At 37.7% G+C, this 18,330-nt stretch overlaps 1 protein-coding gene and 1 long non-coding RNA gene across 2 annotated transcripts in view; one reads left to right on the top strand and one right to left on the bottom strand.

Moving 5' to 3' along the window:
- Nucleotides 1-2,441: 2,441 nt before the first annotated feature.
- GTF2H1 (general transcription factor IIH subunit 1) overlaps nucleotides 2,442-18,330 on the bottom strand; it is a 36,470-nt gene continuing 20,581 nt past the window's right edge. The window contains exons 9-15 of the mRNA XM_025459694.3: nucleotides 18,152-18,239; nucleotides 14,380-14,468; nucleotides 13,632-13,749; nucleotides 10,034-10,124; nucleotides 9,462-9,577; nucleotides 8,461-8,553; nucleotides 2,442-3,459 (exon numbers count right to left, since the gene is read on the bottom strand). Of these exons, the coding sequence (XP_025315479.1) occupies nucleotides 3,373-3,459; nucleotides 8,461-8,553; nucleotides 9,462-9,577; nucleotides 10,034-10,124; nucleotides 13,632-13,749; nucleotides 14,380-14,468; nucleotides 18,152-18,239 (682 nt within the window). The 3' untranslated portion in view covers nucleotides 2,442-3,372. The remainder of the gene's footprint in view (nucleotides 3,460-8,460; nucleotides 8,554-9,461; nucleotides 9,578-10,033; nucleotides 10,125-13,631; nucleotides 13,750-14,379; nucleotides 14,469-18,151; nucleotides 18,240-18,330) is intronic.
- On the top strand, nucleotides 2,748-18,304 carry LOC112667721 (uncharacterized). The gene is made up of 3 exons (XR_003141268.3): nucleotides 2,748-2,858; nucleotides 12,308-12,483; nucleotides 18,166-18,304. It is a non-coding gene; the product is annotated as an uncharacterized LOC112667721 (long non-coding RNA).

Genomic DNA, 18,330 nt, shown 5'->3' with positions numbered 1-18,330 from the left:
CAGGTTCTAGGCAATACTCCAACTCTGGACAGCTTCAGAGCTGAAAATAACTAATATTCCCTTGGCCTCAGAAACTGGGAGAACAGCTGAGTCTTCAAGAAGCTAAACTGGGAAAGGGCAGAGGTTAACACACTCAGGAATCCCATGCAAGTCTTGACACTGGAGACAGCAAATCTAAGTTTAAAATAGGCAGCTTTCTATCCCAGGGCCACTGTTGGCTCCAGATGGTATATATACTGGCTGGAATCACTTTCAGAATTCAACTCTCCCCCTGGATGTTATAACGGATGATTACCATTATAGGTACAGATGCTAAAGCATTCTTTAGTCTTCAAGACTGAAGTTGGCAGCGCAACACAGAATTCACTTTGTAGTTTAAATCCAAAGCAAACCAGCACTACTGACTTTCCACTTCTTTCCAAGAGACAGTCAATTCTCCTAAGGCAGGTTATGATTTCATTATTATATTCTGCAGCCCTCTGGGCTAATGGGACCCATTAAGCAGACTACTGTGATTTTCCATAAAAGCAACACAGAATAGAATAAGAGGTAGAAATAGCAAGGAAGTCAAAAGAAAATCTAGCCAATGGAGGCGTGACTTGGGGAATAAAAGTTTCCAACTTCACAAGCATCTTATCCCTAAGGGACTGCAAAAACTTAGCAGTTCAGGTAAATCCCATCACCTAACATCTAAACCAGTTCTTTTCTTTTCTTTCTCCTTCTTTCCTTCCTCCCTCCCTCTCTCCCTCCCTTCCTTCCTTAAGATTTTATTTATTTACGAAAGAGAGAGAGAGGCAGAGACACAGGCAGAGGGAGAAGCAGGCTCCATACAGGGAGCCCAATGGGGGATTCCATCCCAGGCCCCGGGATCATACCTTGGGCCAAAGGCAGACGCTCAATCACTGAGCCAACCAGGCGTCCCGATCTATTCTGATTTGTAAAATTATCTGTCACACCTACCCACTTCACTGGTTATATCTCCATCCAAGTGGAGAATGAAGTGAGATACAGCCGGAAAGGTGCGATCGTTTTCCACAATCAGAAGGTAGGAAAGTAACAGGACCAAACGGCAGCCAAAGTTCACTTTGAAAAGACTCCAAGGATAAGATACTTTAAATGCAAGGTAGACATGAAATTGAGAGCTATCTCGGGTGAAATCATCCTTAAATCCTTCATTTCCTGTAAGACTTGGTCACATTTCTTAAGAATGTCTTTACTCATCCCTTCCTATTTACCAGAACTCTTCTTTAATTTGGACCTAGTTTCCAGTCTGGATTGGCATGTTTAGGGGGTTGGCCTTCCTACCTGCCAGGCTTTATCTAAAAACCAACCAACCAACCTTCATAAAAACTTACAATTTTTTCTGACATAACCCATGCCTAAAGGATGAAGTCTTGAATTTCTTACCTTGGCATACAAAGCCATTAACAATCCGGATTACACTGATTTTCCCAGTCATTTACTGGTCATTCCCAACCTTCTAATCTAACACACTGGGGTCTTTCCAAGCCCTCACACCTTCATCATGCTTTTCCCTATTCAACCTGCAAGGCTTAGCTAAAATATTACCTCCTTAGTAAAGCCTACCCAGTTCCCCAAAGTGGTTTCTCTCTTCAGTCTCCGTTACTTCCATCACTTAATAAGAGTACTCAACAGGGTATTTGTTTACACTTGGCTTTCCCAACAGATACATACTCTTCATTTCAAACATTCTCTACCTGCTCCACTGCTATTGCTTACAGTAGTTGTAGTGATAATACACTTGAAAAGCACTTTGCAAAACTGTAAGGTGTAAGAGATTCCACTATTACTGTTCTGATCTGAAGGAGAAATGGGAAGACTGAAGCTGAAAGGGATGTCGCCCCTTCTCTTTTACCAGTTCAAAGACCAAGTTTTTGACCCCTTTGTAGCCATTATATGAAAGATAATCAGTCACAAGGATGGGAGGTACTGCATACAGAATATTGTCACTGGTACTGTAATCAATGGTGACAGACGGTAGCTACACTTGTGGCAAACATACAGCATAACATGTAGACTTGCTGAATCACTATGTTGTACACGTGAAAGGAATACAACGTTGTATGTCAACTATACTTCAATACAAAAATAATTTTAAAAAAGCAAGAAAAAAAGGAAAGACAGCCAGCTTGTACAATGGCTTTAAAAAAGAATGAGTAGCCTACCAGAGTAAATACCACACGTGAGAAATCACAAGATGTGTTAACAGTTAAAACAGTACCTATAAAAAGTTTTTTTTTTCCTGTAATTTTTAATACATCTGAAGTCTTAAACAGTGAGTTGATCCTATTAGGAACAAAATATGGCATGAGTCCAGAAACAAGAATGTGTTTTTTTTTTGCATGTAGGCTTTTCAGTCACTATGCAATGATTATCGATTCGCCAAGAACAGTAACAGTCAGATACTGGAGAAAAGGAGATATGAGAAACATCTTTTATTTTTTTCTAAAGAGGTGAAAATAAGTAAGATTTCTTATATTTCTCACTCGTAAGATTTTTAAACTCTTAAAAATGCAATTTCCTCTTTTCAAAGCACATGCCATCTTAAAAAAAAATCTTAGCAATGTACATTTGCACTCAAAGAAAAACATGCAGCGCCATTGTCTTTTGACAAAATTCTGCATAAAAAAACCCCACACAACTTTCTGCAAATATGTTCCCTCTTAATTATTTAGGGACTCCAAACCACAAACATTCAGTGCAACATTTATTGTTTCTTATTTCCGTAGGAAACACAGGACCAATGATGTCTTCTGACTATAACTGTTTCCTGATGGCTGAACAACAGTCTCCTTCTGCTTTACTTTAAAGTACTCTCTTTAACTTGCTGATGTAAGGTATAATTAGAATTCAGTACAACTTGAGGATCCAAGGGGAGGATGGAGGAGAAATACTTAAGGTGTACCCTGTGCCATAAACTTAGGAAAAAAATTTACGAAGAAAAAAAAACAAACCTCAGATTTTATCAATGCACCCTTTTAAAAAGTTTTTTTTTTTAATTTCTGAAAGCAGCTTAATGTGAATCAAAAGCAGTTCCTGAGTAACTGCAGTAAACAGTGTCTCTTTAAAATATATATATGTGTATATATACATATACATATATATATTTATCTCTGCAACTTAGCTCATTTTGGTTCTGCCTTAATTTACCTCCTCAGCTTTGAGTTTTGTCACAGTTCCTTTCCTTTCAGTTCACAATGTGCAAGAACAACAGCATCAGCTCCGAGAGTTGGCATGGTGCAGATGTTTGTCACTTCTGTGCGATCATCGGCATGTCTTAGCCAGGTTTCCAGAGTCACTGCAGGTCACAGTTCTCTTAATTTCACAAAACCTGCGAGAGCCACAGATACTTCACGTTTTCTTCATCAGACGCCGTGACTGCCACTTGTGGAGCTTGTTGTAGGCTGTCTGGAGCATCTCTTCTATGTGACTTACCAACTGAAAAACAAAGCAAGACACTTAAGCAATAACTGGGCAAAGGCTGGGGAGGTTAACCGTTCTGATCCAGATCTGGCACATACTTCAGAGTATAGTTTCCAAGCTCATTTCTATTACTCCGATGAGGCAACCTACAAGCCCTTTGTGGAGGTATTTTCAGACACACTGGTGGGATAGAGGCTGGACATTCATCTGCTCTGTCTGGCCTGTTATTAACTAGCTATAGGACACCATGGAAGTTGAAACTGAGCTCTAGACCTCAGTTTCTTCTGTCAAATGAGGGAGGTGTACTGAACTGATTGATAGTTTCAAGAGCTGATGATTTTTTATTTATTTTTTTATGATAGTCACAGAGAGAGAGAGAGAGAGAGAGAGAGAGAGAGAGAGGCAGAGACATAGGCAGAGGGAGAAGCAGGCTCCATGCACCAGGAGCCCGACGTGGGATTCGATCCCGGGACTCCAGGATCGCGCCCTGGGCCAAAGGCAGGCGCCAAACCGCTGCGCCACCCAGGGATCCTCTGATTGATAGTTTCTAGATTTAAACATTAGTCTGTTGACTAAGGACAGGATGGTGGCATCAACATTATTTTATAGAACATTTGAAAAAAATGCCTTACTCTCCTGAAGATCTTTACAAAAAACAACAACAGATTTTTATTTATTTGAGAGAGAGAATGAGCAGGGGCAGGGGCAGAGGGAGAAGTTCCTGCTGAACAGGGAATCTGATGCAGGGCTCCATTACAGGACTACAGGATCATGAGCTGAAGGCAGGTGCTTAACTGACTGAGCCACACAGGCACCCCTCTCTCCTTAAGGTTCTGATGTAGCAGGTCTGGCACAAGATCAGGAATCTATGTTCAAAAGCTCCCGTAGCTAATTTTGTTGCACAGCCAATCTTGTGAAGTATTTTTCTGTTTTTTTTACGGTCTTTTCCAGCTCCAATGTTAGGGAATTTCAATGTTACTCAGTAAATTAAAGAAAATCTTAATGGTGTCATTCAGTACTTCACGTAAGTATTATGTCACACCTTAGGTCAGAACTATACATCTTGAATAGAAAAAGATTTTTACCCTTGCTATGGATATAACTAAAGGTCAACAGGATCACACTGATTGAGGTTGATAAAGACTCCTGAAGGAAAATGTCTTTGGAGTATCTGTTTCTTTGGAGACGGACAGTATTTATGTAGTTGGAACTAACAGTCTTATAAAGTCTGCAAGTCAGTTCTGGCAGGATGCAATGGCGACAGGAAGTCCTTAATTCTTTTAGCATGTCAATAACTTAGATTCAATCTGAGATGGAATAAAAAAAAAACACCAACACACTTATTCACCCCATCTGTTATCATTATGGTGGGGGTGGGGGTAAGGAGAAAAAGTATTATGCTATTTAGTTGTCTGGAAAGTATATAAAAATCATTTATTTTGCTTGATGGGCACCAGTGGTTCCATAGTGCCAGTGAGAAGAGATGATTGCCATAACCTCTTGTGAGGTTGTACAGGCATACCTTGTTTTATTATGCTTATCATGCTTCTCAGTGGTTTGTTTTTTAATCGCAAATTGAAGATTTGGGGCAACACTGCATCAACTGACTCTACCAGGGAAAAGCCATTTTCCCAACAGCATTCATTCACCTTGTGTCTCTGTGTCACATTTTAGTAATGCTTGCAACATTTCAAACTTTTTCATGGTAATCTGTGACAGTTTGACTTTGATGTTTCTGCAATTAGTTTTGGGGCACCATAAAGCATACCTGTAAGATGGTAAACTTTATTTATTTATTTTTTTAAATTTTTATTTATTTGTGATAGTCACAGAGAGAGAGAGAGAGAGAGAGAGGCAGAGACACAGGCAGAGGGAGAAGCAGGCTCCATGCACCAGGAGCCCGATGTGGGACTCGATCCCGGGTCTCCAGGATCGCGCCCTGGGCCAAAGGCAGGCGCCAAACCGCTGCGCCACCCAGGGATCCCAAGATGGTAAACTTTAAATCGATAAATGCTGTGTCCTCTGACGGCTGCACTGACTGGCTGTTCCCCTCTCTCTCCCCTGTCTTCAGAACTCCCTATTTGCTGACACACAATGCTGCAAATAGGCCAATTAATAGCCCTACCATGGCCTCTAAGTGTTCAAGTGAAAAAGGAAGAGTCACACAACTCCCACGGTAAAACAAAACTTCCTCTTAGTGAGGAAGGGGTGTTGAAAGTTGAAACAGGCTGAATGAAAGCTAAGCCTCACTGTGTCAGTTAGCCAAGTTGTGAATGCAAAGGAAGAGTTCTTGAAAAAAAAATTGTTATTCCTGTGAAAATATGAATGGTAAGAAAGCAAAACAGTCTATTGCTGATATGAAGTTTTAGTGGTCTGGACAGAAGCTCAAACCAGTCACAACGTTGCCTTTAGCCAAAGCCTAATGCAGAGGAAGGTCACTCTCTTCAGTTCTATTAAGGCTGAGAGAAGTGAAGAAACTGTAGAGGAAAAGTCCAAAGCCATCAAAGTTGGGTCATTACCTTTAAGGAAAGAAGCCATCTCTGTAACAAAGTGCAAGGGTGAAGCAGCAAGTACTGATGTATAAGGTACAGCAGGTTATCCAGAAGATCTAGCTAAGTTAATTAACAAATGCAGCTAAATTAACCAATAGATTTTCAATATAGACAAAACAGCCTTCTACTGGAATATGACATCCACGACTCTCATAGCTAGAGAGAAGTCAGTGCCAGGCTTCAAAACTTCAAAGGACACACTGATTCTCTTATTAGGAGCTAATGCAGTTGGTGACTTTGACAATGTACCTGGTCACTCAAGAGCTCCGATGGAGATGTGCAAGATGAATGTTGTTTCCATGCCTGCTAACCCAACATTTATTTATTCCGTAGCCTGTAAGTTAAGGAGTAATTCTGACTCCTAAGTCTAATTATTTAAGAAATACAATTCCTAAGGCCATAGCTGCCATTGACAGGGATTACTCTGATGGATCTAGGCGAAGTAAAATGAAAGCCTTCTGGAAAGGATTCACCGTTCTAGATGCCATTAAGAATACTCATGATTCCTGGGAAGAGGTTAAAATACCAACATTAACATGAATTTGGAAGAAGTAACTGCAAAGTAAAGGAAATAGAAAGAGAACTAGAATTAGAAGTAGAGCCTGAAGATGTGACTAAATGACTGCCATCTCATAATAAAACTTGAATGAATGAGGAGTTGTTTCTCAGGGATGAGCAAAGATAGTAGTAGTTTCCTGAGATGGAATCTATTCCTGGTAAAGATGCTGTGAAGACTGTTGAAATGACAACAGGATATTTAGAATATTACATAAATTTAGCTGATAAAGCAGCAGCAGAATTTGAGAAGGGTGACTCTGAAGCAAACTTCACTGCTCTTATTTTTAAAAACTGCTACCAGCCACCCCAACCTTCAGCAGCCACCAACACAGAAATAAGATCCTTCGCCAGCAAAAAAGATTGACTCTGAAAGTTCAGGGGATAGCAATTTTAGCCATAAAATATTTTTAAATTAAGGGAGGTACAATGTTTCTAAAAATATAATGTTATTGCATACTTTTAAAAAAATATTTTATTTATTCATTCACAAGAGAAACAGAGAGAGAGAGGCAGACACAGGCAGAGAGAGAAGCAGGGTCCATGCAGGGAGCCTGACGTGGGACTCGATCCCGGGACTCCAGGATCACACCCTGGGCCAAAAGCAGGCTCTAAACCGCTGAGCCACCCAGGGATCCCAGTTATTGGATATTTAATAGACTATAAGAGAATGTAAACAATTTTTACATGCACTAGGAAACAGAAAAATTCATTTGAATCATTTTACTGAGGTGATTTGGAACCAAACCTTCAACATCTTTGAGGTTATGTATGCACGGGGCTTCAGAATCCTTTTTTCTAGTGTTCCAGGCAGTTACAACCGAGAAGACAACACATAAATTGAAACCCATGTGCTGTCCTTGCTCTCATATAGGAAGGAACTTCAAGTTTCCTTCCTGATTTTTAGTACTATAATTCTATTCTGAGACAAACCATGTAGAATGTTTAGGGAATAAATACTAAAAAACCTTACTGACAAAGAATTTTCAGCTTTCAATTATAAAACTCCTCCTTTTGATTAGCCCATTTACTGAAATACTAAATCCTAAAATTGTATATATTCTTCTTTCCCAGTCATCTCAGAGGGAATTGCATAACACATACCAAAAAACCCCATCTTGAGTGGTTGCTCTAGCCTTGCATTAAAAACAATGTTAAAAATCCTGAGCACAAAGTGACACTTTTCACCCACTACCTCACCCCCAGCCCTGCGCTGCTGTAAGCAATTAGGGTAGGTGAAGGCAGACCATTAGGCAGCAACTCTAAGGTTTACTGTTACAGAGTAGCAATTCTGCCTTTCTTGGCAGGGTTAAGTTTTCAAAATAATAATTTTTTAGGAACATATATATAGGTTTCTAGATCTATAAAACAAAGCACAGAGATGATTAGAGCTCCTTGACTGGCTCAATTGGCAGAGCAGTAACTCCTGATTTAGGATTGTGAGTTCAAGCCCCATAGAGCTTACTTAAAACAAACTTAAACCCATGGAGTTCATTATTATAAATGCCTGGGTTAGTTGTGGCCTTGGAAGACTGTGAAGGAGGGGTAGGCAACTGGATAGGGAATACCTATGGGTACTGGTATTGTTCCATTTCTTATGGCAATTTATGGGTAGATCCTTGTTTTGAAGTGTTACGTATTTTATATACTCTTGAATGTATGATACATTTTCATTTAAAAAATAGTACCCTTGAGAAGCTCCTGAGTGAGAGAGAGCCCCACACTGGGTACAGAGATTACTAAAACAAAACAAAACAAAACAAAAACTAAAAAAAACAAACTGTACTCTGAGCAATAGAAAAAACAAATGAACCCAATTTATCTACTCACTCACATGAAAACAAAATTAATCTCATAATTTTGTGACACAGAGAAAGAAAATCAGGCCAAAATCACATTGTTGCCTTACATTTGTGCTTAAATACTGTCTCCGAATTTTTTCTTGGAATGGGCAGAGCTTCGTAACTTGAAATCGCTCCAAATTACTTTTCATTTTCACTACCTAAAGACGATGACAGAAATAAATTAGAGAAATCTTAGAGAACCTATGGGAGGTAAGATAGAAACACAGGAAGGTTACTTTTTTTTAAATAGATTAATTGGCTTTAGGAATTTATATTAAATTCCTGAATACTGAATTTCTGGGTCAAAACATTTTTTAAACAAGGTAGTACAAGTTTAATGGAAGAAAGGACTCTTAGCAACCTGGCCATCACAGATCATTTTAAATTTTTTGTTCTTTTAAAAACCATAGATAAAAAAAATGCTCTTTCACTGTAGCTTTGAAGATTATTTGAATACTAGGGAGTATGAAAATGTCCTCTTAGGTTTGCTGAGCCAAGTGCATTCTTTAGTGAGGTGCCTGTTAAAAATCTTTTGACTATTATTTTTAATGGGGCATTTAATCTTTTTTTTTTTTTTAGAGGGTTGTTTAAAAGAGCAATCTATACAGTTCAATTACTACTATTAATACTATATATATTTTCTATTTGTCAACTGTCCTTTAATTGGTTAAAAAAGGATTTTAGTGTTTAGTGTTATATAGCTAGTGCTGTATTTGTTGTCAGGCTCAGTTTGAATTTCGCTACCTCTAAAAAATATACCAAATAAATAATTTTACATATATAACTTGTTTTGGGTCTCTGTCCTTCATTGCTCCTAGTGGATTCGAGCTAGACACAAGTTTTAAGATGTCCAACTATAGGTTATAGAAATGGCCTGGATCTCAAGTTTATTTATAAAATGGGTTTCAAAACCTACTCCATTAAGATGCTGTAGGCTTAAATTAACATATGCAAGTAGTTATCTGAATGTCTAGCACATGGTAAATACTCAATACAATTTTGATTTCAAAATAACACCCTACTAAGTCATACTACCAGAGAGCTGGCTGTTTGGAATTATTCTGACCTTTTCTTCTAGGAATGGTGTATTAACAGGAAAGCAGGACCAGAAGTGCCGTAGAAGTTCCCCAACAGCCACATAAAGGTGTTTCAATTCAGACTGAATATCATTTGGCACCATCTCTGCAGAAGAAAGAATTGGATAAAAGTTATTTCCACATATGTATAGTCTCTGAAAGAACGATCACTCACAAAATAAATATGATCATGTGTTCTTTGCCAATGCTAAACCAGGATGTGCTATTCAGAGATAAGTTAATGATTTTGTGGCTAACAGATCTTAAAATTTAAATTCCCTTAGATTTTGGAATAATTTTCAGGTTTCCTTTTATTCTAAGAGGCTGGAAAGTAAAAAAGAAAGCTTTTAGTATGATTAAGGAGACTAGCAATGTACTGCTGTTTGTAATATTAAGATAATTAATGAAACCTAACTCTTGTCTAAGTAGGATCTATATGCATAAAAACATAAGTTCCAGAAATGCTCCCAAAAAACAGAATATAATTTTTGCATTCCTCTCAACTTGCTCTTTAGAGTTTATTTAAGTAAAGGGACAGCAAAGAAAGTGGCCCAGCACATACGGTTTATGGCTTGCTGTGTCCCTCCCTGCATAAGTGCTCCTCCAGGTGACAGCGTTGTGATAGTACTACTGGCAGCACTACTTGAGAGAACCTGAAAGAAATGAAGACACAGAAAAGTGGTTTTTCTCTTCTTGCCATCTTTCTTACTTGTTTTACAGCAAAACATTCAGTACATCTTTATTCCTGTACTAACAGTATACAATTTATAGCAGCCAGAGTGAATTATTTTGCATGAGGCCAGAAAAAAATACCTACCAGTCTTCCAGCGAAACAAGCAAGTCTATAGAACTCAAAACTCACACTTTGGCTAGTAAAGCACTTTCTTAAGCACCAACTCAACTAAACTTGTGAACTTTTACCAATGAAGGTAAAATTGAGTTTAAGAAAACAAGCAAAAACAATATAACGTGTACTAGCCGGTAGCGGGGAGGGGGAGGGGGGGGGAGGAGAAAACAGAGCTGTTTGCCGTTTTCCAAAGGAGTGAATATACCTTGCCAAAAGGGGAAAAAACATACTCCCCACTGTATCAGTATCAATAGTTAAGGAAATAATTGACCTATGTATTCAGTGAATGCTTAACAAGTGCCAGGCACTGTGGTTATAGAGGAACAAATAATTTGTTGAATAGTTCAAGTGCAGGGCTAGTATGTGCAAGGCTTTTCAATGATGTTTTTGCAAGTAGAAATCTATGGGTATAAGGGACTGGCTGAAAATAAATTTTCAACCTGGCCTAAGGGTACAGGACATGACAACAATGAGTGAAGAGAACATGGGAGTTCATGTTATTCCTATTTCTTTTTGTCAGAAATTTAATGTGTTGGACCCAGAAGTTTCACTGATTGTTGAGTTTGCTGACTAGCCATGGGCTGCACTCAGGTACACACACCCAAGGAGAGATAACTTCCTGGGCATTCCTGAGTCAATTCATGTGTCTTAGATATTAAATCATTTTGGGGATGCAGAGTGGATGTGGGGAAAACTTTAAATATCTAAGATTGACCACAGCTTAAAAACAACCAGGAGAGTCTATCTGGGCCCAAGGGCCAGATGTTGGGCAGTTATATACCAAGAAGAAAAAAAGTAGTCAAATAATCTCAAATGTAATACGTGTGCATATATGTACATACCTATATTTCTCAGCTCTGGTCATGGAAGGGACAATAACACTAGCAGTAAATGATACCCCAAAAGCAATGAAAACACTGCACCCAGGTCTTTGTTTCTTTCTTTTTAAATTCTACACCAAGAGAGAGAATCCCAAGCAGGCTCCGCACTGAGGGCAGAGTCCGACTTAGGGCTCAATCACACCATGCTGATACCAAGACCCCAGAAATCAAGAGTGTGGCATTTAACTGACTGCACCACCCAGGCATCCCCAGATCTTTGGCTTCTAAATCTACGCAGCACTAAAGAAGATTCTGTGGCTGGGGCAGAGAAAGCATAAGATGAACCTGGAAGATCTCATTGTTCCATAAAGTAAGGTACTCAAAAATTGATGAAGAAATCATCAGAAAGATACAGGAGCCAGTGTGAGGGGCATGGGAAGGTACTAATTACTACAAAGAGGCATGGGTACACTTTTGGGGGTGACAAAACTGCTTTTTGACTTGTGTTGGTTGTTACCGAACTGCATATGTTTATTAAAATTTGCAAAAGAGACTAAAAAAATGTACATTTTATAATTTACTGCATGTAAATTATACCTTAGTTTAACAAAAAGACAGCAACAGTTAATAACCCAGAAAATAATGTAAGAACCCATGAATCCATTCTGATATAAATAAATGCAAGAGACGGAAAGGCAAGCTCTTCATCTTAGCAAAGTGTCAAATGATAAATGTAGAAGGAATAATGGGATTAGAAAATCACCATTTGGGGCACCTGAGTGGCTCAGTCAGTTGGGCGTCCAACTCTTAAGATTCTCTCTCCCTTTCCCTCTGCTCCTCCCACTGCTTGTGCACTCTCTCAAAGACAACAACAACAACAAAAAGTCACCATTTAACTACCATGGTATTGTTTCTGGTAAGAATAAAAAATGGATTCTAAAAAACTGTGGGTAATAGTTTGATAAGAAACAGAATATTTACATAGTCTTAAAAGTATTGCTCAAGGGGCACCTGGGTGGCTCAATGGGTTAAGCCTCTCCCTTTGGCTCAGATCATGATCTTAGGGTCCTGGGATTGAGTCCTGCATCAGGCTCAGTGGGGAGTCTGCTTCTCCCTCTGCCCTTCCTCCCCACTCATCATGCTCTCTGTCTCTCTCTCTCTGAAATAGATAAATAAAATCTTAAAACTGGCTCTACTCAAATATCAAGACCATGAAACTGTAAAACGATTCCATTTGAAAGGAGACTAAAGGGATACGAGAGAACCAAATACAACTTGGAACCTGACTTGGATGCTGGACCAAAAAAGTTTTCTTTGCTGTGAGGGACACTGCTGATACAACTGGTAACATTTTTGTATAAGACCTAAAGAATAACAATGCTTTATCAGTGTTAACTTATCATTTCTGTAATTATATTGTGTTATTTATGAGGAATGTTTTGTTTTAGGAAATACAAACTGAAATATTTCAGAGTTTCTAATCTCAAAATAGGCCAGAAAACATTCTTTTGGCAACTTGCTGTAAATTTGAGATTACTGCAAAATAAAAAGCAAAAAGTAAGTTCCAATACGTGACAAGTATTATAAAACATGTATGAACTCTGCCTCGGGGTTTACAAAAACAGACATGCCCCCATGCCCTGCCCCAAAACTTGTTCTGGGCATGCTGAGAATTGCTTTACAGAGATAATGAAATCTAAGCTGAGTTTTGAATAATTATTATTAGGGGCAGAACAGACTAAGGGCATTCTAAGAAGAGAGAAAGCCTGAGCTTTCTCTGTTTTCTAGGTAGTTTAGTGTGTTAGGCTGGAGAGAAGACTCTTGGTTGTGTGTGGAAGGGAATGGTGGAGATACAGCTGGAATGCAAACTGGAGATGTGAATCCGGGCCACAACGTAAAGGCTCTGGCACACCAGATAAAGGCATTCAGACAATTCCTATGTCAATGAAAGGGGACAGTAAAGGTTTTAAGCTGCAGGGTGATAAGATTAAATTTCTGTTTTTAGAAAGATAACCTGTAGAGGCATTGCGGAAAATTGATTCAGTGTGTTTAAACCAACGTTGTGGGAATCAAGAAATACTGAAGAATGGACAGAACTTGCCGAAGAATTTAAGTATGAATAAGAAAATAAAGACCTGATAATAAGCTCTATTTTATATATTCTAGTTTGAGGTCATGCAGAATATCTAGATAGTGATGTCCAGGAGTGTTTCGGAAATCTGGGAAATTTTCCCAATAACACTGGGTATGTGGAAGGAAAAAATTAGCAATCACAAAACTTATGTTATTTTTCATTACATCTTAACTTCAAATGCTTCTTGAGTATGCCAAATATCTTTTTTTCCCTACCTCTTGATTATTTTAAAATCTATTTAGCAGAAATATGCCTTTAAACCCAATTAAAACAGTTTATATAGTTCAATACAGTTGTGCTTATAAACGGAGGAAAGAACTATGGGAATTCTGGTTTTCAAACTGTACAAGTCACATACCTGAGTTAATTTGGGTGTATAAGCTTCCATTTCTTGCCTAATACTTTGAAAAGAATTAATAATGTCCTGACTTGTTGCATATTGTAGTGACTGGATTGGAGTTGGACCGTGATAATACCTGAAGATTAGCAAAGAATAAAGAAATTACTCATCACACAGAATAAAGGCGCTCAACATTTGCCCTTCAAATATTTTAGCAGTCTTCATAGAAGTTGTCCCCAAAGGAAAAAACAATATATTTAAACAGATTTCAATAAAGTAACTCAATTTTTATGGGGGTAATAAAAAAATAGCACAGAGAACCACCTTTTTATCTTAGCTTTTATCATTTAGCATCCTTTTCTGAAATGCACAAAGTAATTTTTTTTTAAAATAATTTTGAATTTGTCTTTTATTTTTTCTTTAATTTTTATTTATTTATTTATTTATGATAGTCACACAGAGAGAGAGAGAGAGACAGAGAGAGGCAGAGATACAGGCAGAGAGAGAAGCAGGCTCCATGCACTGGGAGCCCGACATGGGATCCGATCCCGGGTCTCCAGGATCGCGCCCTGGGCCAAATGCAGGCGCTAAACCGCTGCACCACCCAGGGATCCCCAAAGTAAATTTTCAAGGGAAGAAGATACTGTATTTTTATGGTAACAAAGGGATAGAAAACTTGGGTGCTACACTTGCAGAATATACTCTGCAGTGACTTGTGTTATAGAACTGTTGTGCCTTAAGTTAATTTGATATTGACCAAACTTACCTATCTGACTTCTTGAGGTTTAGTGCAATCGTTTTTATGGAATTATTTTTTCCCAAGTCTTCATATTCAATGGACTCTTGTAACTTTGCCTGTAATTATCAATATAGCACTTTTTATGTTAACTTTTCCGTACAAAAGTAATAAATGTGACTGAAAAAGTACCACTATACAGAGAGTAAAATATGAAGTCTTCCCACCATGAGATTCGATTCCTAGAAATGAATGCTCTACAACTTGTTGAACTCATTTTCTCACCAACCACTCACAGAGTACCTGTTTTCTTCCTACACTCTGAAGTACACTTCCTACACATCTTAAGTATTACTGAACTTCCAGTTTTTAGCAGTCTGACAGGTGAAGATGGTGTATTTTACTATTTTTCTACCAAATAAGTAAGACTAATTTATTGTATGTGCTGTAAATACTTTTACTTGCGTGTTTTTTTTTTTTTTTGGTTTTATTTCTTTCTTACTTATTATTCTGTGGATTAAATCTTTTGCCTAACTTTGATCCACTTAGGATTTATTGTGGAATAAGGAATCTGAGTTGTTTTAACAGTTCTCCCAACAGCATTTATAGAATAATGTCATTTCCTATGCATTATGAAATAGCATGTTTATCATGTATATTTAATTCTTCCAGGTATTTGGGTTTACTTCTGTACTATTTTGGTTTCTGTACTCTCTATTTTGGTTATACTAATCTGTTTTCTCCTGTACTAGTAGTAACAGACTGCTAAATTTCTACAGCCTATATGTTAATTATAAAAGAAATAAAGCAATCTACATATGGCTATTTGTGAAAATAATTCTACATTTCATCCTTTACATAGCTGTGAAATTCATCTGGTCAAACCTTCATCTATAGCTACCAAGACTAGGATCAAAATATTTAGGTTATTAAATAACCTGAAAACTTAGTATCTGAAATTACCCCTGTTTGGACAGTTTGAATATTCTCCTCGTAGTATAGGAACACAATATTCAGAATTAACACATTCACCAGTCCCACTTTACCTAAACCCAGAATTTTTTTTCTCAAATCTATACCCTTTTACCAACTTCAAGGCATATAGAAATCTTCATTAATTTTCACATAAATCAAGCTCATTTCTACCCCTGCTGTTGCTTCACCTAAGTCATATTCCTTTCTAACCTCCCATGATAACCCAAATCCCATACTTTTGCCAAAGTCTCATTCGATGACCTGATTCTCATACCTAACCGAAAACTCCATAAAAATACTCTTACTTCAGAATCTCTCATTCTATAAAACCCTTGTACAGAACATTCATCAGACCATTTATTTCAAACTACTGATTTCAAATAATGTCTAGAGTCAGCATTATTGAACACTGTGAAAATCCACACAAACCATGATTTTTAATTACCATGATTTTATTTTTAACAACTCTTTAATTACCAACTGTCAAATGTACTTAGTGTAATCGTACTGCAAAGAAAAGCATCACTTCCTAGATTTCATCTTAAACTCCTCTCTGTAACTTTCATTTTATTTTCACTTTTCTTAATCAGAAAAAAAAACTATTCAACTCATAAATAAGATATTTTTTAAAGGAGTGCACTTGTGATGATCACTGGGTATTATATATAAGTATCGAATCACTAAATTGTAGGGGTGCCTGGACTGCTCAGGCACTTAAGTGGCTGCCTTCAGCTCAGGTCATGATCCTGGAGCCCTGGGGTCCTGGAATAGAACCCAGTGTTGTGCTCCGTGCTCAGCAGGGGGTCTGCCTCTCCCTCTGCCCCTCCCTTCTGCTCATGCACACTCTCAAATAAATAAATAAATAAATCTTAAAAAAAATTAACAAAGCCAATAGAATATTTTTTCATTTTAAGTTTTCATTTAAATTCCAGTTAGTATATGGTACAGTCTTCGTTTTCAGGTATAGAATTTATTATTTTTTTTACAAGATTTTATTTATTTATTCAAGAGAAAGAGAACAGGAGCAGGATGATGGGCAGTGCGAGCAGAGAGGAAGAAGCAGGCTCCCCCATTGAGCAGACAGTCCAACGGGAGGCTTAAGTCCAGAACCCTAGAATCATGTCCTGAGCCAAAGGCAGATGCTTAACTGCCTGAGCTGCCCAGGCTTTGTTAATTTTAAAGGTTTTTTATTTTTTATTTTTTTAAAGATTTATTTATTTATTTATGAGAGAGAGAGAGAGAGAGAGAGGGGCAGAGACACAGGAGGAGGGAGAAGCAGGCTCCATGCCGGGAGCCTGATGTGGGACTCGATCCTGGGACTCCAGGATCGCGCCCTGGGCCAAAGGCAGGCGCTAAACCACTGAGCCACCCAGGGATCCCCTAAAGGTTTTTTAATTTATTCATTTGAGAGAGAGAGAAAGCAAAAGTATGAGAAAGGGGGAGGTTGAGAGGGAGGAGACAACCCACTGATCAGGGAGCCCAACCTGAGGCTCAATCCCAGGACCCTGAGATCATGACCTAAGCCGAAGGTAGACACTTAATCGAAGGAGCCACCAAGGTATCACCGGCTTTGTTAATTTTAAAAGTGTATATGCCTGTAGAAACATATTAAGTTACTAAAAAATGAACTAAAGTGTAAGACTCATTCATAATTCTTTTATGGAAAGAAAACCATTTAGCGAATTTTTGAAGGCCTTTTAAAAAAGTTCATAAACTTTTTTTTACATGTGAAATTGTACTACATAGCCTGTTCTGTGAACTTTGTATTTACTTAATTCATGAATTTTTATTTTCTTGATTCCTACTTTATTTTTGATTCCTACTTTAAATAACATAATTGCTATACTTCAAGTTTTATTCTGAAACACTTTTGATTTTGTGTTCCCTACAGACACTAAACTCATAAAGGATAAGAACTCTTATCCTTTTTTGTTTCCCACCCCCTAATATTTTCAGTGACTCAAAAATGGTTTCTTGAATATAATTTTTTATGAACTAATTATGGCATATGTGAACTCTTTTTAATTTAGTATGTCAGTAATCCTTTTCAAGTTATTCATGGCTGCATCAATCTCCATTGTATGGGCAGATATATTATTAGGATGTTTGCTACTTTGTTATAATACTATAATAGGTATGTGCATTTAAATATTTGCACACCTTTACCTTTTAAAATAACTGTCCAAAATGAATACTGTCCCCAAAATGGAATTAAGTGCATAAACCACTAAAATTTTAATACACATTGCTTGATTGCTGTTTATATTTATAATTAGGGAAGAACTTAAAAAATTGGGAGAGAAAAAAAAATTGGAGAGAGAGTAGCTTGGCAAAGTTGAAGGAAAAAATATGGAAGTAGATAATTCTGTCCATACTCCCCAAACGCCCCAAATGATTACTTCAATATTTAATGAGAACACATTTCTAATTCTGATATGCTGTTTAAAAGAGGCCCAAATCCTATCTTTTAAAATCATATACACAAACCTTTAGTTTTTCTTCCTGTCATATTGCCTTTGTTGAATACTCTTGCCCAGAACACAAACTGTATGTCAATATGTGTGTATGTGTACATGTGAAGGAAAAAAAAGAGAACAAAACCAGTAAGAACAGTTAACAGACAGGAATGCATGGAAAGTGGGCTGGCAAGTTAAAAACCAACAAAGTATTCTTTAAAACGTTCTATAATTTATGCCAAATGCTTAACGTCTTGGTCAGAAGAACTGAGTCATTTGAAATAATCTAGGGTTAACATAAAGTACTAATAGTTATACAAGGTTATCTGGAGAAACTTGAGCTCTAAACCTTCTGAACTTTTTACCCATACCCTTTTGACTGCAGGCTGGAAGCAATCTGCATCTCCAGAATTTCCATCGATGCTGCTGGGTTCACCATTTTGTTCATTTTGTGCTTCTCTTAAAACAAAGGGGGAAAATGTTAAAAATCAGAACAACACAACTCCATCTGGTTACCTTGAAAAGCCCAGTTATTGCACCTTTGCATGTA

The sequence above is a fragment of the Canis lupus genome, chromosome 21, assembly GCF_003254725.2.
Source record: "Canis lupus dingo isolate Sandy chromosome 21, ASM325472v2, whole genome shotgun sequence".
Taxonomy (NCBI): domain Eukaryota; kingdom Metazoa; phylum Chordata; class Mammalia; order Carnivora; family Canidae; genus Canis; species Canis lupus.
Note: the sequence above shows the minus strand (reverse complement) of the source record. Positions and strands in the feature narration are given on the sequence as shown.